This window comes from Lepisosteus oculatus, chromosome 2 (assembly GCF_040954835.1).
Source record: "Lepisosteus oculatus isolate fLepOcu1 chromosome 2, fLepOcu1.hap2, whole genome shotgun sequence".
NCBI lineage: Eukaryota > Metazoa > Chordata > Actinopteri > Semionotiformes > Lepisosteidae > Lepisosteus > Lepisosteus oculatus.
Window position 1 is genome coordinate 3282935 of NC_090697.1, and position 23253 is coordinate 3306187.

The 23253-nt window shown below is 35.3% G+C and overlaps 1 protein-coding gene across 8 annotated transcripts in view; it reads right to left on the bottom strand.

The window, feature by feature from the left end:
- The window catches only part of lama2 (laminin, alpha 2), a 199738-nt gene that overhangs the window by 114851 nt on the left and 61634 nt on the right, over positions 1-23253 (bottom strand). For all 8 annotated transcript variants that reach the window (XM_015359827.2, XM_015359821.2, XM_069195960.1 and 5 more), the window contains exons 4-10: positions 14602-14844; positions 8045-8224; positions 6355-6444; positions 5935-6052; positions 4869-5047; positions 4638-4737; positions 1391-1551 (exon numbers count right to left, since the gene is read on the bottom strand). In XM_015359827.2, the coding sequence (XP_015215313.2) occupies positions 1391-1551; positions 4638-4737; positions 4869-5047; positions 5935-6052; positions 6355-6444; positions 8045-8224; positions 14602-14844 (1071 nt within the window). The remainder of the gene's footprint in view (positions 1-1390; positions 1552-4637; positions 4738-4868; positions 5048-5934; positions 6053-6354; positions 6445-8044; positions 8225-14601; positions 14845-23253) is intronic.

Here is a 23253-nt window from a genome sequence, read left to right on the forward strand (position 1 = left end):
CCCACAGCCCCGTACTGGATAAAGCAGTTTAGAAAATGGACGGACGGTCGGTTGGATTGATGCATGACCCTCTAGTTCTGATTATAGTTTCCATAACCTTGTATATGATAATAGACTTCACTGTAATGTATTGATTTGGTTATATCACCCTTTTATGGATGAGTGCCAGTTTCCAGTTATTGAGCATCACTTTCTTAGGTGTGGTAACAGTCATGGATGACACCTCTTTTAGTACAATTTGTGGAATACCACCAGGCACTTTAAATTTATCTTAAGTGCTTCTAGTACGTGGTAAACATCTTACTGAAATGCTTATTAATGCATCAGCTATGTTCTTTTTATTGTCCAAAACCTTCCCTTTTTTATCTTTGAGATACCTCCACGTTTTTGCTGTTTCAATACAATAAAAATGTTTCTACTGTTACCTCCTTTGTAATATTGTTTTCTTTCGCTCCCTTTTAGTTTTAATATCACTTTTTACCTGTGCTTACGGTTCATTGCATTCATTTTCTGTAATTGTATCCTGCTCTTTTTAAATCATTTTATCAAGTGTTTTCTTGATAAAATGATTTTAAAAAATGAGCCACTGCTTTCTAGCGTTCAATTTCTTTACTCTAAGGGTTAAATCTGTTCTCTGCTTTGGAAAAAATCTTTAAACTGTTGTCTTCTATTGTCTACTGGATGGGTGCTGAACTCCTAAAAATGAGGAAACTACAGATGTTGTTCAAACTTCTGTTTGCCCAGCTGCATAAAGTATTCTGAGTAAAATGGCAGGGGATGTTGATGTGTGAGGAACTACCGAGGTCAGAGCTGCACGGGGCTCTGTTCCCCATTGTGTGCTTAAACAGTTTAATCATCCAACCTACAGCCCACACATAGCCTCTACTTATTATTTTTTTTTCTGAGAATCACAAGTGTGTGGTGTGCTGTATGTTGACTTCATATGATCACAACTTAAAGTCCCTCATTGGCAAGTTAAAAGAGAAGTCAGAGGAACTCTGATATTAGCAAATTGCCGGGCTGAATGACAAACAGGATGAGAGTCTTGAGATGAATTGTGGGTACAATGGACAATAAAGTCAAGAAATTGACTATCCTGTTCCTAGCTTGCCAGGTTTCACAATATTTTGAAAACCCATCATAATGTTCAGAAAATAGAATATTTAGGGAACAGAGACGTTCTTGCAGGAAACTGTAGAATGTTTTATAGAGCAGTAATAGATGGCATCATTAAATTCATGGTAAATTTTGCAAAAGCCCCATGGCAATTCTGGTCAAATGGAATACACAGCTGTAGCTCTTTAATCTCATGCCTGTAATTAAATTGTTGCTAAATTAAATGATTGTTTAATTAAGTGTGTTAATCGATTAAATTGATGCTCTTGCCTACCTTGCAGATGCATGGCTCTTCACAAGGATTTTCATTCAGGCTCCCTTCAGTGCTGCAGTTGCAGAGGATGCAGGACGGAAAGCCAATGTAACCAAAAGCACATCTGTCGCATTGTTCGCCACTATAGCCAGGCTTGCAATAGCAGGAGCCTGCATTGAGATCTGGTGTGGAAATGAAAGAGTAGATCTGTTCTCTGGTACTTGGAACAATACCTGCACAGCAGTTATGAATGTAGGAATAAATACTGAAAATCTAAATGTTTTACAATACCAGTGCTCTACATATCATGATGAATTATATTTTTAAAAAATGTAGCAACTTTTTAAAAACACTTTATAAAGGTTAGTTTTAATAAAGGGAAAAGCTAGATTTAATAAAAAATACAGTATACAGTAGTTCATATAGTTCAGTTAGTTCAGATAGTTAAGTATATTTTATTTCAATGGAACATATATGCAAATTATGCTTTTGAACTACAAATAACTACATATCAAAATATTAAGACCAATAAAGTATGTTTTCTTAGATTACTAATAATGTACTGCAAGCTCACAATAAAGTTCTTTCATGGCAAAGTGCTCAACCATCTGTTTCCCTTCTTTTACTTTTTATTGTGTATGAAAAAAATGTAATGACATTTTTGGTAAAAAAATGAAGAGGAACTGAAAAACAATTGCATACTTTTATATAATGTACATACAATGTTTGTTTGTTATTGCTGTGTTATTTTTTAAACAAACCCAAATTAGTAATATATATTCAAATTTAATGAAACATCAATATTAAACTATGAATGACAATAAAATGTGGGGAAATACATTATTTGATTGCTAAATACAATTCACAAACCTTTCAAATCTGCGTTTAGAGATATTATATCTAACACTAGAGAAGCTCACTAGAGAAGATAGAATTAGATTTTCTATCTATCATATAAAACAAATAATTTTTGCAGTTAAGGATAATACTCTGTTCTCTAAGAGGTGAAAATCAGTTTCAGAACCTTTTTATATTAAGTGCAACACTTCAAAGACTCCATAGACTTTTTATGCTTTTGTATAATGCCTAAAGTTAAGCATACTGTATACAGCCTGTTACAGATGCAGCCATACAGCCAAACCTGTACCGCATGCAACTACCCACAAGCCACCACGGCGTTCTGCAGTACCTGATGGGCTGGCCAAAATGACCGACCGGGGCAATCCGCTTAGTATTGAATATTTATATGGAAGTTTATAACTAAAGGGAAATTTTAGTAGCTGAGCATAAAAAGAAGAGGAGCATAATGCATCTGAAGGTCATTAAAAATATTAATTTAGGAACATAAACATATTATGTAAACTGTATATGGCTGGTATTGGTAGCTTAAAGAAAAAATACACAACAGTATTCCACTTTCTCCCTAAGCATTTTAAGCATCAAAGTCTTACATGTGGTTATTTCGGAAATGTTTTCACTTGCTCCTTCTGACTGTATTACGTTTATATACTTTGTGAAAGGTGATCGTTTTAACCTTTTCTGCGAATACGCTTATTATCAGAGTAAACAAAACATACTTTTAGAATTTGACAAATAGGGAATATAATATGGAATCACATTTCTAAAGAAATTAATAACAATATAATTATATTCATGTACTGTAGCACAAACAGTAGTATATGACTTTTTATAGTATAGTACAGTACAGTAGTATATGATATGTGTACATATGGCTGTTTCAGTGCCTTTTATGTGACTGTGTCTGTGGCATGATGGCTTAAGTGAGTGACTAATAAGCCTAAAGTGGGGTGTTCAAATCCAGCTATTGCCATAAGTTTTCTTTAACAAATAAATATTTCTTATAAAAACTAAAATAGCAAATATTATGGACACTATATTGACATTTTTTATATTTCTGAATATCATAATATGTTCGTACTGTATGTACACAGCGGTACCGCAGGGTGTAGGGCGCAAACCCAGGTGAGCCCGGAAGCCCTACTTTATTAATATCTTCCGTGCTGCATTAACAAGTTTAAAAGCAGGCGATACACAAGTGTCTCCTCTTTAACTTTTCAGTTTACAGAGAAATTTCACCAGGGTTTTGTATAATGCCTAAAGTTTAGCATACTGTATGTTACAGTATATTACACACAGTTCCAAACTACTGCATGTTTGTTCTTCCAGTCTTACACATTACATTTCTACAAGTGTAATTGAATTAAAATACACGTCACAACTGTGGATCCATGCTTAGCAATTGTCTCTACACCTGCATGTACATGCAGTACTTTATGTTGCCATAAATACAATTTTGATGCACAATAACACACACCTATAGAAATCTACACCCAGACATCTAAATGTTTATTATTTTTAACTTTATACATGTTATGTTTTTGTTTACATGGTAAGGTACTTTGTGGCACAATAAATGGATCTACAACACCTTTCAAACTGATTAAAGAGTAAAGACACATTGTTTATAGTTGTTAACAAATTCACATATTATTAACAAGAAATGGACAATATCTTTTTGTAGCAGGTTCAAAGTCATTCTATTGAAGAGATGTGATAAAACAGCATGCTGTTTAACATTCATCATCAACAGTGGGTGTACTCTAAAGCTTGTGGGGTAGTAGTGTGTAGCCACTGCTGCATGCACTATTATATGCTGCGCTGTGGGATTCTGTTCAATTGCTCTTGTTGCACCTTAGCAAACATGTGCCTGTTCACTGATCTGAGTCCTGGATGCCATGTGTCATTTAGTTCATTGCAATCATGTTCAGTAGGGCTCAAGTCTGGGCAGTAAGGCATCCATGGCTTAGACACCAACATGCACATCTTGAAAGAAAGTTACCGTATTGTGACACAAGCAGCATTGTGCTGTGTTTCTGCAGTACAGTTGGATCATCTAAAAGACAGTAACTTGAGTTTTCTTCTACTTGTGAGAATGTGTACTCGCAATGTCAAGAGCAAAGAGAGGAGATACATGGCTCCAACTGACAAAACTCCAAGCTCTCAGATGTCTGGCAAAGCACTGGTCATGCCTAGATCAAAACCCTAGTAGTACCCTGGTAGTATTTTGTCAACTGGGAGTCACTGTTTCAGGAATCCTGTTCAGAGCTGGTTAAAAGATTTACAGAACCTACAGTATGCTCTGCATGGGACCCCATATAGACCTCCCATCTTGGGAGCTGTCAGTCACTTTTTAACAAAATCAAAAAAGCTATGTGCCATTATATATATATAATTCAATGCATAATACCTCCTTCAGCTTTTGTTGTATCTTTTACGCATATATCATTTAAAGACCCAGAAGGATCACAGGAACAAGGCACACAGGGATCAGGGTCTTCAGGGGTGATCTAAAAAAATAAGCGATACACCTGTTAATCCCAACCACAACAGCAGTGCCACCACTAAATAAAGAGATGACTTATCAGTTCTTTCAAGCGATTATCAATATTAAATTAAGAACAAGAAACTGACATCTTACCCCTTCTGGTCTAAAGTATCCATCAACACAAGTCTCACAGTTTATTCCAGATGTGTTGTTGACACATTTCAGACACACGCCACCACCTTCATACTCCCCATTGACATTCAGACTGAGCTTTCTCTCAGCTATAGTTTGATTGTAGTAGCACTCTTCTGACTTCCCATGGCAATTGCATTCTGGAAACAGAGTACTCTGTCAAATGTGATGTGAGTAGAAATACAGAAAATGGTTTTGCTTTTTGTGTCACCAGTACTTAATACACTATAAAGTATTAATGATATTACTTCAAAGGCGTCATTATGGGTCTGTAGACGTACAACAAACAACACTGGTATGCAATAGTATTTTTTTATGATGTAATGCCACATACAAACCACTAAATAGATTTGTTTTCATTTCAGCCTTGTTATATTTTTTTTATAAAAATACATATAGTATGGCTATTTATTTGCAACGGTTACATGTCTGGCAGTCCATCGTGTTTAGGACATGAAAGGACATCCACAATATGTTTTTAAGCAATAATATATCTTTACTCAAAAAGTAGTTTATATGTGTTTTTTTTTAAACAAATTGCATATAATATGTTTAGACTCAAAATATAATAACAGATAACAGATATACTGTATCCTATGGTCTAATAAAATCCTTTTAATTGCCCTCTATTTCAGGTTATGAAAATACAATAGCTTTGTCACTGTTCATTATAACCTGTCATAGAGGATTTTTTCTGGCTTTTGCAAAAAATTAGCTTTTTCGTCCAAAATAATGTCTTTATTTTGAAAAAAAGAATTTGGTACCAATCTATGACTATTCACTGTGATTTACTTTTCTGATAGTTTATAAAGAACACATTTTCTCTATTAATGAACTATCTTATTTGACTGAGAAACACTGATAGAATTGTGAGCATTTTTAATATGTATTTATTCCTACAGAGTTTTGATATGTTTTCCTTTCAGATTTTATAACTTCTAATTTTATTAAAGACGGAATCACATTTGCTAAGTCGGAGAAAAAGTCGCTTTTCAATAAAGGATGAAAATGTTCTGCAGTTACTGACTTTCACAAACATGCCGTGTTAGAAAAGTCCCGGCCATCCAGGGCTGTTGGTTGTAGCCAGGACAGCAACGATCACAGCTTTCTCCACAGGTGTTGTGTTCACATTCACAGCTAAATTTCTACAAGAACCAAATTGAATAAAAAACAGTTTGTTAAAGAAGATAGTAGCATTTAAAATATAAATGCAACACGGAATGAATGTAAATGTATAATATTTAATATATTATAATAAATACAGTATAGTACAGTATAACATGATAAAGTACTGTATATGTAAAGTAAAGATTATAGCCTATATAATATCTATTATGAATGTATAATATTTTCTGGAAGGTTAAATAACAAAATAGTTAATATGCATTTATTGTTTTGACGGCACATTATAATAAAATCCTCATGAAAACGTACAAAATTCACAAACCTTAGTCTCACGGTGGAAGGGGCAAGCTTTTGCATGCCCATAGCAGATACACATTCCACCCACAGATATGTCTTTAATTGAATAGTAATACTGTATAAAAAAATAAAAATAAGCAAAATGACTGAACATAAAATAGACTCTTCAAAACAAAACAAGTTTAAAATAAGCATCAAAAGTCATTTAAGATATAACTCTCTCAAAAGGCTTCTAAGATATAACTTTAACAAATTTAAAGTCTTTATCAAGAAAAAGATAAAAAAGTAGCAGGTGTATTAAGATTTTACTGAACAAACATGATATAAATGAATCCATAATTCTGATTAGCATTTGTCATAATCCGGATTGCTCAACAAGGGAGTCTACAGTGAGAGTCACTGGTTAGCCATTGGCCAATACTGGAAGTGTTGCTCAGGTATGGAGTGCATAGCATCCACAACATAACTGTTACATTCTCGTCTCCCAGGAACCTTTTACAGCAGCAGCGTAAGGATGGGCATGTTCTGATGCAATGCTATCACATCAGAATGAGCCCATTCAGCACAGCAAGTGAGATCTCAGGACTTCATGTATCACCATACAGTCAGGTTGCCATCGATGTCTATAAGTGAAGTTATGTAGTAACTAGAGACTCCTGCCCAGACCTTCACACTTGGACCTCCTCGATTGCTTTGGTGTACATAAGAGTTAGTATCAAAAGAGAACTTGTCTCCACTGCTTGACAAGAAGGCAGTGTTCTCTTGTTATGTGGGAAAATTGGTTACTTTATGTTTTTTTTCTTGTTTTCATAAAGTTTGACACTCAAGGGGTCACCCTTCATCAGTGCCCAACCAACTCTCAATAATGAGCAGATTCAATGATTTTCCAACAGATAAAGTTACTTGAGTGCATAATGGTCAATCATTAATGTTAAATTAAATAAAATGACACCTAAAACATCTTAACAATATCCAAATACTGTACCTCATTTTCTAAAAACATAAATGCATAGAGAGTTTTAGTTTGATGCTCTCTCAACATATGTAAAAGATAGAAAAAGTAAAGCAGGTGAAACAGTTTAGATCAATAAGTATATGCTTCAAGAAAATTAATTAAATTTAAAAAAGGGGAATTCATTAGAAATGGTAAACATTTTGATGGTCTGAACCAGTACTTTAGGAACACTTGGCTTGATGTTTTAAAGTCTAAATGCATGCAGGGTTAGGATTAAAAAAGATATGATAGAAAAGTTCATGACAACTTATTTAGTCTTGTGGGTCTTAAATAATCATATAATAGTATGTTCCAAAACTACATTACCTTTAAGAGAACTACTTATTAGTAGTCAGCATTTATTACTCCAAACATCAATAACAATACCACAATCACAGGTATTTAATATGCCTTTAGTGATTGGCACTTTTCCAATAAATATTATTTACTCAAAAATGCATTCAGGTAATTATGTAAAACACTGAAACTTTGTGACTAATTGTGCAGACCATAGTGTCAACACATGATGAGGTGAACCTTCTATACTAATTAAAAGATTTCTCAATTAAATATTTTGAATTTGAAGCCATCAAGTTCTGTCAGTTAGCAAAAAATAAAGCAGTTATTCTGAGAAACCAAACTTTTTTGGCATATCTGTTCTTTGTAGAATCAAAGAAGCAATGATCACCAACACGTTTTCAGGATACATTTACAAACTTACCCTTCTAGTAACAATTGGATCAATATCCAAAGGATCATTGTATGCTAGAGTCATTAAGTCTGCATTTAGTGTCCTTATTCGCTGAAACGAAAGTCGAATGTACCGGGCAGAAGTAAAGTTCAACAGGACAGGGGATGGGTCATCAGCACTGGGCCTACCATTGATAAGAGAAGTGTGAATCTAAACAAAAAAATAACAGAAAGTTATTTACACTTCAGTCATAGATCAACGTCCTTATATAATGATGTTTCAACACAGAGAGCCTTGCAAAAGAATTCAGACCCTCTTTAATTTTTTTTTAAATGTTGCTGGATTAGAAATGATACTTACTGTACAAATATTTTACAACTATTCCACCATTTCCCATTCTTTTTCACTTTTTGCAATGTTTTACTGCAAACTCACATTCTCCAACAAAAAATTATTGTTATTTGTTATATGTTATATTTTAGCAGATACTGTATCTTGAATACTGATAAAAGAAATACTGATTTGGTAAATTATGTGTAACTATTAGAAAGTATTAGCACATACCAAAAAGGATTGTTTTATTATAATCTAATCTAAAATATATCCAATGCAACACAAAGTTATATGACTAGCTTGGAAAACAATAATAACTAATGACCCATGCTCCCTACTCCAGCTCCCATAAAAAGAGCAGCGAACCAGGAAGGGAGAGAAGAGAATGAAGCATGAGCAGCAGAAGACCCCCATATCAGACTATGCCCCCGCGGAGGCTGATGCACTACTGAACCAGCCTCTGGGCAGAAGACTGGCTGTGTTGCTGCCGCACCAGCCACCTTAACACAGCGCGGGATGTTTATTTTCAAATACAGCCACAGAGCTGCAGAGCCCAGCCGCATAGCTGCTTTACAAGCCTCTGTGCTGCCGCGGCGCCAGTCTGTCCATCATAGCACAGGCCGCTCGTACACCAGGACAGCTCCAGAGCTGAAGGCCGGCGGCCGTGCCACCACGCCAGTCTCTCCATCACAGCACAGGCCGCTCGTACACCAGGACAGCTCCAGAGCTGAAGGCCGGCAGCCGTGCCACCACGCCAGTCTCTCCATCACAGCACAGGCCGCTCGTACACCAGGACAGCTCCAGAGCTGAAGGCCGGCGGCGGTGTCACCACGCCAGTCTCTCCATCACAGCACAGGCCGCTCGTACACCAGGACAGCTCCAGAGCTGAAGGCCGGCGGCGGTGTCACCACTCCAGTCTCTCCATCACAGCACAGGCCACTCGTACAACAGTACAGCTCCAGAGCTGAAGGCCGACGGCGGTGCCACCACAGCAGCCACATGACTGCAGTGCAGGCTGCAGGTTCACTGACAGTCGAATTAAAAATCAGAAACACGCATCAAACTGAATTATTATATCCCTATGCTACTATTTTGGCTGCCTCAGTCTGCACATCGACCAACCTTATTGCTGTACCAGATATACAGCAGGCAGTATATATAGTTCCAGTCAATAAAGACTTGTTTGACTTCAGCCTTGTGTGGGGGTGCGTCTTTTGTTCGGGACTCTGCTTTGAACCTTTGCTGCTATAGTGAGGAACCCCAGGCACCCTGTAGTTTCACTTAAAAAACTAATTTATGTACTCTCAAGCTTAGTGCACCATATCTTGGAGGGTATCATGCTGTTACCCCTGAGGAGGTTTCTAAAATGATCATCAACATCAGCACCCCCACATGTTCCTTGGATTCTAGTCACACTGCCTTCCTATGTACAAACTTTTCAATTCTTTACCTTGGCAGTCTCACAAAGCTCCATTTTTGGTACAACCAATTTATACTGTACTTCACCACTGTGTCAGATTATTCAAGTACAGCATCAGCTTTCAATTCTGTGCTGACAAGAATCAAAGTAAAATCTATTCAAAACAAGATGTTAATTAGGAACTACTTTGTCACCTTACTTAGAAGTAAATGTAAATATGTATCTATCTGAAAGTCTGTAGTTTGACTATGCTCAGGGAATCACATCAAGATTTCAGATCAGAATCTTGTGGTTGTTTCTGACCTGAGTCTTGCATGTGAAGCTCATCTTTGCAGTGTTTTGAAGGTGTTTTTTCTACATCTTCCTAGAATTACATCAATACTTTCATCATATATTCATACACACCTCTCTAGTCTGAAGAAGAAAAGATAATGCATGCTGTTGTCTTTTCCAGCCTTGACCATTGTAGTGTTTGCTTTCTTATTCAAACATGTTAATAGTAAGTTGCAGGATGTTAAGAACTCAGCTGCATGAATTTTAGCCCAAACTAAAATCCATAAGTACAGTATATATAATCTATTTTAATAACTTCAAATACTACAGTAACTTAATTACAGAAACTTTCAGTACTTGAATGGTTTGGACTATTAATGCCCTATACACACAATGTTTACTTAACGAAGGACAATGTGCTTTTTTCCTTGTCATTCCGTGACTGGGAAATATCCCAGCCCATATCAGATAAGAGAGTTAGCAATTCCACGTCTTCTTCTTAAAACTCACTTTTATATTCCCACTTTCAATTCTGTTTAATTGACTGTATTAATTTATACATACCAATCTCAATATTTTATTTACCTTCAGATTGTAGAAACTATTCTTCTTACATGTTAAAAGTAGGATACTTGTCATGTGGCTCAAAGGCATTGAGGTCTCTATTTAAAATGATGGGACACATTATTTCCAGATATGTTCTTTTGATAACAAAATATTTGTATTTCTTTGTAAGGAAACACAGACAGGTTTTTTGTTGCAATAATACAGTATATTAAAAGGGAAGCAGTTGCTTTGGATTGTAGAGCTATGTTTTGAGAGGGAACTTTCTCTCTGCTTTGCTCTCTGAAGGTCTTCGTAATAAACTTATTTCAAAACTGCATTGAACTTGCTGTGACTTCTTGAAACTCTACAAGATGATATACAGTACCATGAAAAGCACCATATAAAATAAATGTGGTTATTATTATATTGTTACATTATTTCATGCTGGGGGGTTTACTAGTTGAATCAATATAGATTATGACAAAGTCATTTAACATTCTGTAACATTTCACCAATATACAGTAGGTGCAGAAAACAATAGGGACACATAGATGGCTCACTCAGTCAGACTACAAGCTAAATAGTTCTACTCCTTCATGTCTAGATAATAGTTAGCAGAACACAGGTCAAGTTGGGGGAGAGGTTAGTGTTCTATGCACCTAATCATAAGTCTATCATTAAGAGAAACCACAACCATGGGAGAGATCAGTGGCAGTGGGATAAGAACAATAAACAGGTGCAGACCATTCAGACCATTTTTATTTATCTAAATATTTTGTTGTTTGAATATCCTACAGGCAAAGTCTGAAAGTCTGGAAATAGATCTCAGTCTATCCAATGAATTGTCTCTTATTGTCTAGAATCCAGTATTAACTTTGTAAGGTGCTGTGTCTCAGTTAGGTACAGTAGCAGTGAGGTCAGTCCATATGTTTGGGTAACTGCAAGCTTTGACTCCAGTACTTACTGTACTAATTGAAAATATTGTAGCACTTTCAAGTTCACATGGGAATGCGCCCTCACCACTGACACCACAGGTTAGCCTCCCACCACTGGGGACTCAAACCCAGGCCTCCGGCATCACTCAACAGGGACCCAGCCAGCTGAGCTAAAGGGAGATCTCTCCTCAGGCCGGTGGGTGAGGTCCCTACTATTCACAGGGAAGGGCGGTGACATCACTGCGCTGGCAAGCCGGCTTGCACAACCTGTAATGCCGGCCGTATGCGTTACACTATGTTAAAAATAATAGATAGTCCATTCATGTGTTAAGTGTACCAATAGATTTTATTTAGATGTATATATCTTCACTGATCACTATGCCAGAGGAAAAAGAAACAAAGTGCTGGTATAGTAATTAATAATAATAATAATAATAATAATAATAATAATTGCTTACACTTATATAGCGCTTTTCTGGACACTCCACTCAAAGCACTTTTACAGGTAATGGGGACTCCCCTCCACCACCAACAATGTGCAGCCCCACCTGGAACCTGGTGGATGCTGTAGGTGGGGCTTCTAAACATTACACCACCACCGGCAAAATTATTATTGTTATGTGATAAATTATTAATGCTGAAGCAAGGTCCCTGATCATTTGGGAATTAAAGATCCTGTAGCAGGTTCCTAAATAGTGCATACAGTACTGTATATTAACCACAGTGTTCTGGTTTAATTCCACTTTGTTATCTCTATAAATTCCCCCTTGATTCAATTGGAATAGTAATTTGTCACTTCTCTATCTCCTCTGTGGGCATGATGGAGCAAAAGTTATTATCAGAATAATATTTTCAGGGTTTTTTTCAGGATTACAAATTCCCATTTAAATGATTATTCTCTATAATTTATACAGATAATTTTAATCCATGAAAATATAAAACAGTATAGTAAAGACATAATTATCTCCATACACAGCTCAGGAAACAAATAACGTATATTAAAAATAACTAGTGTCAAAACCTCATTGAGAAAGGATATCAGTAATACCTGCAGTCCTACATAAGTCAGGGGATTTAATAGTGTGGGTGTCAGTGTAAATTCCCTCTCCTCCCGGAAAGATTTCAAGTTATTATTAATGAGACTTACAGTACATTGTACATTGTTCTTCCCTAATTGTCAATTAAAATCAGCACTTTCACCTCACTGCTAATCATAGAGCATTTAGGATTGTAATAGGAGTTTTCATGTCCTTCACAATATCTGGAAACAAAGACAGAATAGGGGGCGGAGTCATCGAATTAGCTGTCATTTCCCCTGTATTTTCTGTCATGCAGTCAGACACCAACATAAACAAATACATTGTGGAAATCTGAAACTGACATTCTGAAGTACATGTTACAAATTGGTTAGATGTTTTCTTCAGAAAAGAAAAATTATATAAAGAAAACAAGTATTTTTACCATAAAAATTAATTGAATTTCCACATGCAATTTGCTATAGATACAATCTACATTTATACAATAGGGCTGTATTTCAAAAATACGTTATTAAAACATTTGTATTTTTTGCATTATGATTTCATGTGATTCTTCTTGTTTACATTTGGCTGAAAGCCTTTAGATATCAGATATTTAAATATGATATTCACAAAATTCCTTATTTATTTTCCCTTATTCCTTTTCCATCTAACATGTTTACAACTGGTTATTTTCTAAATAGGATCATAGCATTAAAGTTTTCTTGGGTCTGATCTGAATGTCAATTAAAAGCTGAATTGACATGCAGTAAAAATTCTTCTGCATGGTTAAGTTAGATGGAATACACTCATGCTTGAAATAGTGAGCACAGATTATCTTGAATCAAACAGGTATATTTTAGCTTTAGTGATTTTTTGTGATTTTGGCACATTTTGTTTACACAATAGCCATTTCTACAGATTCTGTTAATGATTCTTGCTTTTATTAACACATCAGAAATTCATCAACAATCCTGGTGAGACTACAATGTATAAAAAGAAATAGATAAAGCTAAAGATAATAGATACAATGTATGCTTTCCATAATATGCAGTTGTGTAAAAACAGCAAAATGCCTATTTTCCTTTTTGCTAATACTTACTGTATGTATGTTATTTGTTAAGGATGTGGGTTTTGAAAACAATGTACAAAGTCTCAGGGAAATGATTTTCTGTTTATTTAAGATCTAAACCAATCTGTGCTTTCTGTTTTGACAGAATATTTAAATTGAGTTCAAGGACCTGTTTTTTTAAGTAGATATATTTAATACCATATACTGTACAATTACCATTTTTGACAGCAACTTGCACTTGGGGAGAAAAAAGGCTGGAATGATCATCTGCAATTCGCGTGTGATACTCCATACTCAGTATGGTAATTTAGATTTGCCATTTTTGATACAATTTAGCTATGACAAGTGACTTTCAAGCAATGAAGAACAATTTTCTTTGAATTGCTATTGTTTATGACAAGTTTTATAGTATGGCTATGCAATCTTAGCTTCTTATTTCAACCCCAATGAATATATAATACAAAGATTTTTAATCTACTACATAGCTTACTACAAAGTGCAAAGCTAAAATTAAAGACACGAGACAAGTGTTTCAAGAACTGAGATGTTCTAAAGCTTTTGAGAGAGCAATGTATCCATCAGGAAATCTGAAAGCCTTCAGATAAACAGATTCTGGCCTGACTAATCTATTGCATAAGTACACAGATGCATATAATTTGTGGGGACTTAACTTAAATTTAACTTAAATTAGATTAAATTTCCAGAACTGTTAGTATTCATGTTGGAACCCTATTAGAAAAATAATGTGAATCTGCGAATGTCCACTTGGTTACAAATACAAGACCTGGAGTGGCAGGCAATGTTCAGTGGAGCAAGAAAGAACTTGCTGAGTTTATAGCTGGTTGCAGCTTAGCTGCAGAAAATCATTAAGATCTGGGCTCCAGCCTTCATGGTGCTTCAGGTTTTGCTTCACTCTGAACTCAGATATGTTATACAAAGCAGGCTTTCATGAAACCTTTTCAACGTCTTTTCTTTTTTAACTTTGTACTTACCTCTCCATTCTCCAGGGGGTGGATCTTTGAATAAAAGGAGGTGCATATTACTTCGTCATCTTTGGTATAGGATGGCGGTCCTGTTCTTGGCACTATATTGAAGCGGGTAAGGCATTCTGTCTCAGTAATTGCATAATACTGCCAGGGTGTAAAGGCAACACCATCCAATGAGCGTTCCAATACCCAATTTCCAGGTCGAGGAGAATTAGCAGCCTTTATTATTACATATGCAATCTGGAAAACCTGCAAAACACAAGCATTTTATTAAAAATACTGTGAAAAAACATCTACCTAATCTACACTATGCTGAAGTAAACAGAAATCTGAAATTTGATTTCATAGAACTGTAGCCTAAGCAGACTGCAGACTTAATTGATAATTCTCAGAAATGTGTGACCATTTATATACACCGCTGGGTAAAAAGTGAGTCCTGTATCTTGAACCTTACCCTTTTAATAGGCACAGGTAGAGAAAACTAATTGTTCAAAATTTAAATGTGTGACCTCTATTATTTGAGTGTTACTGTCCAAAGTTCATTTTAAAGATGTAATAGTTCAGTTTCATCCATAATACACAAATTAAATGGCATATATATGTTTTGAAGGTTTGAAAGTAATGCCTTTATTTTTATTTAATGTAATAAAATATATTCACCCTTGGTGAATATAAGAGCATAAGAAAGTTTGCAAACAAGAGAACGCCATTTGGCACATTTATCTCATCTGTTTCTTTTATTAAATAATTGTCTACTGGAACTAACTGTAATCTCATCTAGTATTTTTTTTGTTTTTAAAAGTGCCTTTGCATTCAGTTTTAAATGCATTTTTCCTTAGTTTTCAGTTATGCCCCTGATCTGTCTTTTAATGTTGATTCTGAAGATGTGAAGATGTTTAACCTCATAAGTGCCTTCGAAGATTTTCAATATTTGAATCCAATTTTATTCCAAAAGCAGCAATATGCCTGTATCATGGTGACTAAAACTAAACACAGTATACTAAATTAGGTTTAACTAGTGCACTGTACAATTTTAACATAACACTCTTGACTTAAATTCTGTATTTTTACCATATATCCCTACATTTTGTTTGCCTATGTATTGTTGTACTTATATTCAAAAGACAAGTCTACATCAATACTCTTTTTATGGGTACCTTCTTCAAGCTCTATGTTTCCCATGATCTTACTTTATCTTAGTAACATCTGACTATATTTGCACATATTATTCATTGAGAGGTTAGGAATCTGCATTCAATCTGCATGGGAATGAGTTGTGTTTAATTCCACAGTGCTAAGTTAAAACAAATCAGAACACAGAAATGGATAAAACTGTAATTTGGTAAACCCGCCTTTAGAAAGATCCACAGCTGAAACACTGTGTCACTTTTCTTTGTCTTTCAAACTGGAATAAACCTTTACCTGTGCCTTTGCAGGCTTACAAAATATACCTTAATATCTGCACTTAATGTTAATTCTAATAGGAACAGAAAGTTTTCATTAAGATCCAGTGATCTCAACAATGGTAAGCAAGTCAATTCCAAAACCGGAGCAAAACCTAAGAAAACTGTAAATCGTAGACAAAGTTGACAGCAGCATTCATATAGCTTGTCTTCAATTACTGTACACGAAGAGAATAGCCTTTTCCAAAAGATTAAGATACAAATGGTAGGAAATGGTTCTACCAAGGCTGAATCTGAGCTATTTGAGAATGGGTTTGATTAAAGGTGTCATGTGATAGAAAGGTTTAAAAAAATGAAAAATCTATCACCATAGATAACAAAACAATAAGATCTAAACCAATCAAACAATAATGACATAAAATGTGTGTGCAATTAAATGCTCTGCTAAGATAAATGAAATGCATTTCCTTAACACATTCTTACTATTAATGAACCCTTCATTAAGAGATGGAAAAGTAATATTTATCCTGTTAAGGAGCGAAGGAGGCAGAAACATGTTTTGCAAAGGTTAAGACAAGAACACCCAATAATTTTGAAACGTTGGGAATTGGTATGCAGAAATTTAGCCCTTCTCTTAATGTCTAGCAATGCCCATGGTTCTGATGTAAACATATGATGAATGTCTTGAATGGCATATTATATCCAAAATAAAGAAAAGGGAAGGGAACTTTATTTTGTGTGACAGAATGCAACTTGTCCCAGATTAAAACAAATGCTCAAGGGAACACATAACACACTGCACATAACACACAAAAACAAGTATAGCAGAAAAGGAGAGACACCCAATGGCAGTCCTCAAAACATTCAAAAGTGTACAGTAGTGCTGTATCTGTTAGAATAACTGTACTATGACACAGTGGTAAACAAATGTCAAAGAGCAATAAAAGCCCATCTGCAAAAAGGTATTGTCTGACAGCCTTTGATAAAACTACTGTACTGTATATATGCTATGAAAGACAAAAATAAAATATGTCCCATTTTCTTTCTCTTTTGAAAATAAGTTTAAAGAAGGAAAAATTGAACTTAATTAACATTTTTAACAAAAACAAATGAGGACCTTGATCTGCTTTTGAGTGTGTGACCTGGTTTGTCTTTAAATGTAACTTTTTTTATGTGAAGAACAATGTGCCAACAAGTAAGACTTAATTCTAATTCTTTATTAAGACCAGCATCTAATTAATGTTGAACATTGCAGTGAACAGATTTGATCACATACGGTTATTAGAGTTTGTAATATGTAGCAATGTTATTTACAGTTTTGTTTTGCAAATGTTTTAAAAGCAAAGGTTTTGGAGATCTGACAAAAGATTATCACACAAACCCAAGTGCCTCTGGAAAGTGATCTGTTAGATGCTCTCTGACTTAAATCAGCTACTTACTGTAGATAGTTTCTTCAGAATTACTATAGAATGTTTTTCCCATGACATCATCCTTCTTGTTTCATTGAAAAGAATCCCTTGCGGTTTATCAGTTTTCAGTTGTTGTAAACTAGACACTGACTCTTGCATTTCAAGCACATTTAAAAGATTTGCCTGCATTATTCTAATATGCGGAATCTACAATGGAGTGTCTGTCAAATATTTTAAAAGAAGCTTAAAGCAATGGTGCTTTCAAGCTATAAAAAGGTGAAGTCTTTTGTCTAAAAAGTTTTCATCGCAAACTGTTCAATGATCTCAAAAAATGAACAGCTCTTTTTCTTTCATCTTGTCTAATATAGTATTACATTTCATTATTTATAATGGCCAGAAAGCCACCAAACTCAGAATCATTTAATTGACTGAAACAGAATATGTTTCCACACAGGTAGCCTGTAAAATGTTACAAAAGGTCTTTGTTTCTTTTTTCAGAGGAAGTGGGAAGAAGACGGGTTCTGCTTTCCAAATGTCGTTGATTGAAGTACTGGTTTGTGTACAGTGCAGAATGCAGTAATGAGACCGCTCTAACACAGTGCATCTGTTTTTTGGTGACAAGACGGAATGTGACCTGGTAATCAATGTCTGACATAGAAGCTGTTTGTAAAAAACACCACGGCAAACACTTGTGAATTTGAGGTCAGAGGCAGCAAAAAGAGGTATAATACAGTGGGAAAAATCTGTGGTTAGCATAGAAAAAGGTATTAATAGTCTCTCAGCTTCAAGGAGCAGTTAATTAGGCATACTGAAAAGAGGTGGATGAAAATTACATTTGGAAACTCATGAAAAGTGAATGCAAGTTAACTTCATTTTCAACTAGCTAATGCAAGTTCAATATTCATATATTTTTATTCTTTGAATAAAATACTGTATATACTTTGTTTTTGTTGCCTGAAGGATAGCTGTATATTCTTAAAATTGCTAATAAAATGACAGATTAGAGTTTCTGTGTGGCTTTTAAAGAGCTTATTAGGTCTATTTTGAATATATAACAATTTTTTTTCTAGGATACTGAAACATGGAGAGCTATGTTATGTAAAATCCTCAACACACTGTCACAGTATTTCAACATCATGAGTCTTGATTTTCTGTCAAAAAGGACGTTCTACTTAAAGGCCATTAGGAGGGAAATTACTGTGTGGAAATAAGTATGAAAGACAAAAATGTTCTTCGAAAGTTTTATACTGTATTATGTGTTAAAAAAACTGAATTGTTGGCTGAACTGTCACACCTTACTATGTCATCCCTTGTGTTGTATAGAACAGGATGAGCACCAAACAGTGAAAATAATGGTAATTAATATGCCTTTTTATGTGACAGTTAATAGATTGTTGTGAATTTTTGTGAACAATGTAGGATACATTTTTCCTGCTTCCCCTTAAAGACAGCCAGGAGTCCGTCTCAGAAGTTAAAATACGTTTTTATTTCATATGCATGAGATTTGGAACCGTTATGAAAAGTCGTGAGGGAATCGTGTAATTAGTCACCCCCTGCGCTTCCAAGTCACACTGTATAATTTGACAACCTCTAGGACAGAAAAGGCAGAAAGATTCAGCAACTGCAGTTGTTAAATTTGACATGCTCTCCAACTAGAAGTCGTGTCAAGTCCTGTAGTTTGACGCTGTCTTAAGTAGAGCACCACCGGGTAGGGCGGTCGAGCTATAAAGTGAAAACATTATTAAATGCAGCTGTCTCCTCAAGCCAAACAATACGCATATGTATGTAGAGCATACTGTAGATATTAAATATACTGTATAGTGCTTCACAAGGGATCTGCAAAACATTACATACCATTGGTATGATCTGCCTGAGCATCAACACAGTTCTGGTTGCATTGACTCATACAGTACAGTTGATCAATCTTTGCATAGTCTGTTATGGGATGTGCTGCCACTACTCCTGTAAAGCTGTAATCAAGTGACTGAGTTTGGTCATTAACAGTTGTTCCCTGTTGATGGCATTGTTTAGCTCTCCTACAGATGTTCCACTGTAGTCAGGTCAGGAGGAAAGTTGGACCTGGCAAGATCTCAACATTGATTTACAGCTGTTATACCATTGTAGACCTTGTGTTGCATAGTTTCACATTGTTCTGCTGGGAAATCAACACTTCCGAACTGGCTTGCTTGAATAAATATAATTTCTCAGAATATTACCCCTACGCATTCAGATATTTACCATTTCATGCAGATGGTGTGACACAGTCATACCGCTTAATCACAGATTATTTCTTCCTTAGAATTCTTGTGCTGTAGTCACCACAGTCTGAAAACGATCATGCAGATGGATTTGACAAATATGACTCTCCAGGCCTATTCTCTTACTCACTGGTCACATTCACATGGTGACAGGAAACAATCTTCATTACTTTAGTGGTTAGTATCTTTTGCTGCTCTTATTTTAATTAAAATCCATATGAATTAAAAATCAATATATCGAATTGTCATTTATACAGGTATTCTTAATCAGATTAATTTGACTAAATTAAAATCTCAAACAATAAGCACCTACTGTTTTTAAATCAGATGACAAACAGTTAACAAATCTCGTAACTGTATCATACAGTTTTATGCTTGGTGAAATAATTGTTGTAAAACAGACTTGCCTTTCATTGTGCACCAATATGTAATTATGTACTCCTTGCTTAGATTTTTACAGATGTTTCTAATGAGAGGCACAATTTATGTACAGGACACTGTTATTTTAATTAAAAAACTTCACAACTGTAGATTAAGACTACAATAAATTTTGGTATTCCATAATTTGTTCCAGGAAAGAGGGAGTACAGTATATCTATCTATCTGAATTAAATCCTCTTAAGTATGCTCCACTAATCCTTGTCTTCCATAGTTTTTAGAATAATTACCTACTTTTTTCTGTCTTGAAGGTGTGTAAAGCTGTTTTTCTTTAGTTTAGCTCCCTTTATAGTCAAGACTAGGCAGTTAACTTGCTCTGCCTTATCACATATCAGCAGAGGTCATAAGGTGATTTCTACCAATCTTCTAGAGGTTTTTTAGACATAATGAGAAAGGCTGATCTTTGACTGACACCACAAACCATGCTAGTAATGAATCAATCTTATCACTACATCTTGTGGAAGTAGAAAGTTGAAAGAGCACTTCTCGATCATTTCAAACAAATTATAGAGAGTTTCTTTAATGAGACAGAATCATTCTTGAAGGATCACACAGGTGCAAAATACACCAGAATGCACAATAGCACTTCAGAAATTTTAAACAGCATAAAGAATGGTTTTCAATAATATATGTCAAAGTTTCAAACTCTCAGTTACAAAGTTGAAAATTTAAGGGGAGAAAATATTTTTTTTAAATGTAAGTTTGAAATGACTGTTAAAATATTAAAGGCAGAGACAACATGCACTCTTATCAATGAAAACATAGTACATGTCTACATGTCTACAATATGTCTACAATATAGTCTTCAACCTACAGGAAAGAGTTTGTACAAAAAATTTAATTTGACGCAAAGTCAAGGCTTTTACAGAGATTCAATCGTCCTCTTTCTTTGCCTGTACAATGTACAATTACAATACAATGTAATACTAAAGTACATAGTTAAATGATCTATCACACTATGGGATATAACATAAACCTTACAGAGTAAAAAAAGATATAGTCAAATAAAAGACATAGGCTCAGAATTATAATACTATACATGAACGACAGTAACAGACAAAACACAATCTTAAATCTGAGAGAATAGCGCAATTGACTCTAGTCAAGTCCTTTTTTGGGAAAGACCTACTCCCCAGCAGCTAAGTAGGAATCCTGCATGGACCTGCTAATTTAGGCCCAAACATTGGACACACAGCAACCTCAGAAGTCGGTTGATATGTTATTTCATACAGTATATGTATGTTTTTACTCACGTATGTGTTTTCTGGAATAATTATTGCTGTGTGTTTTTAATGTTACACTATTATTCATGGATAAATAACATTCTATTGATCTTTAATGTACTAGTGCTGTGAAAAACCACCATACTGTACATTTACCCTGAAAGAGCATACCTTCAGTATTAAAGTACTGTACTACAGTATATAATAAGAATAAGAATAGCACCCTAGCGATAAAGGATGGAATAAAGGATGGTGAAATCTAGCACATTCCACTAATATAACATCGCAAATATTCATACCACTCTTTTGCAGATGTCTTGAACTGATGCCCCAGAGAAGAGAGCTAAACCCAGAATGTAGTGCTCAAAGTCATCTTTTTGAGATGTGACAGTGACATTGACAAGCGGTGTTAATATACTAACTGCCCCTGTTTTTTCCATCCTATATCCAATGCCTTTACAGGGGAAAACTTATTTAAATCAGTGCTTCCAACAAGTTGCAAACTGATGCAAAATGAAAGTATACAAAATGATTCAGAAATATGCTGATAAAGGTTAGAGTAAAAAGGCTGGGTCAGTCCAAATTAGTTCCCTTCCTCTGTAAGTAATGATAAAGAAATACACGAGAGATACCGAAAGTGCCTCCAGTCATGTATTCTTCTATGAAAGGTAACGACTAGAAGAAAGAGCGTCTCTAAGCTCACAAATCTGAGCTCACTTGAATGAAGTGGGTCAAATGAGGCTGTTCCAGTGTTTTAACTGCCAGAGGAAATGTTTTAACCAGAAGCCTGTGCCTCATAGCTTCCCTCATAACATGTGACAAGAAGATAAGCCCTTGGAGGTTCAACAATAAACATTTCTTCTATGTGAGCATCTTCACCAGCTGCCAAACCATGTTCATCTCAGCTAGCAAGGGGGCTATCAAGCGGTCCTGCGTCTTGTCCTGCCTTATCTTATCCAAGCACAGGAGGAGCAAAGCCAAGAGGAGCAAGGAGGTCCGGTACAACTTTCAGCCAAGTGTGAACTTGAGCATGTGTCAAGGGAAGCATTTGAGTCCATTGCGAAACACTTCAAGAACTGGGTTGAGTCCTGGATGGCAAAGAGGTTCATCATTGCTGTCTCAGATCTCTCTCAGATTAAACAGTGTGACAAAATGCTACAAAGATACAGTATAATGTACTTCCATATAAACCACAGCAGGGCTCCATAACATAACAAGGGAATTGCTCTCCTGGAATCTCCTTATAAAGATTAGGAAAAGAAATACCTTACTGGGGAAATTAAAAAAAAAAACTCACAGGTTTATTGCATAGCATAGGAAAAAATCTAAAAGCGTACAGTAGCTGAGGGGGGAAATGAGAAGATTCAGATCAGACTCACCACAGAGGTAACAATTACTCTGTATAAATATGGCATGGAAATTAAATCTTTTTCTCAAGAAATAGTGTTGGCTCCAGTAAACAGGAGCTTTGAATTCTGAAATTCTAAGCAGAATGACTTAAGCACACTATAACAAGAGCAGTAAAAAATTATGCTGATCAGACCTGAAACCAAGGTATTAAGCGAGGACAGGAAAGATTTTTATTTCTCTTAAATTTTTTGGAAACATTTTCAAAATTAAGGAAAATGATCTCAAAGGCATGCTAGTGAATTTAAGAGACAAGTTGCCCATGTTGGTATAGTAAGAGCAAATGCACTTTAGCAAAAACATATCAAAGAACTCCAGTAAAACAGTTAGCGGCACAGATGTACCTAGCTCTTAATCCAGATCTTATTGTTTGATAGAAGACATATTTGGAGGTCATGTGTGACATTAAACTTTCATTTTTGTTGGTACTGTACATGATAATGAACAAGTAAAGATTTACTCCATGCTGAAAAGAGTGTTAACAATAAACCTTTACATGTTCCTTCGCAGCCTGACACAG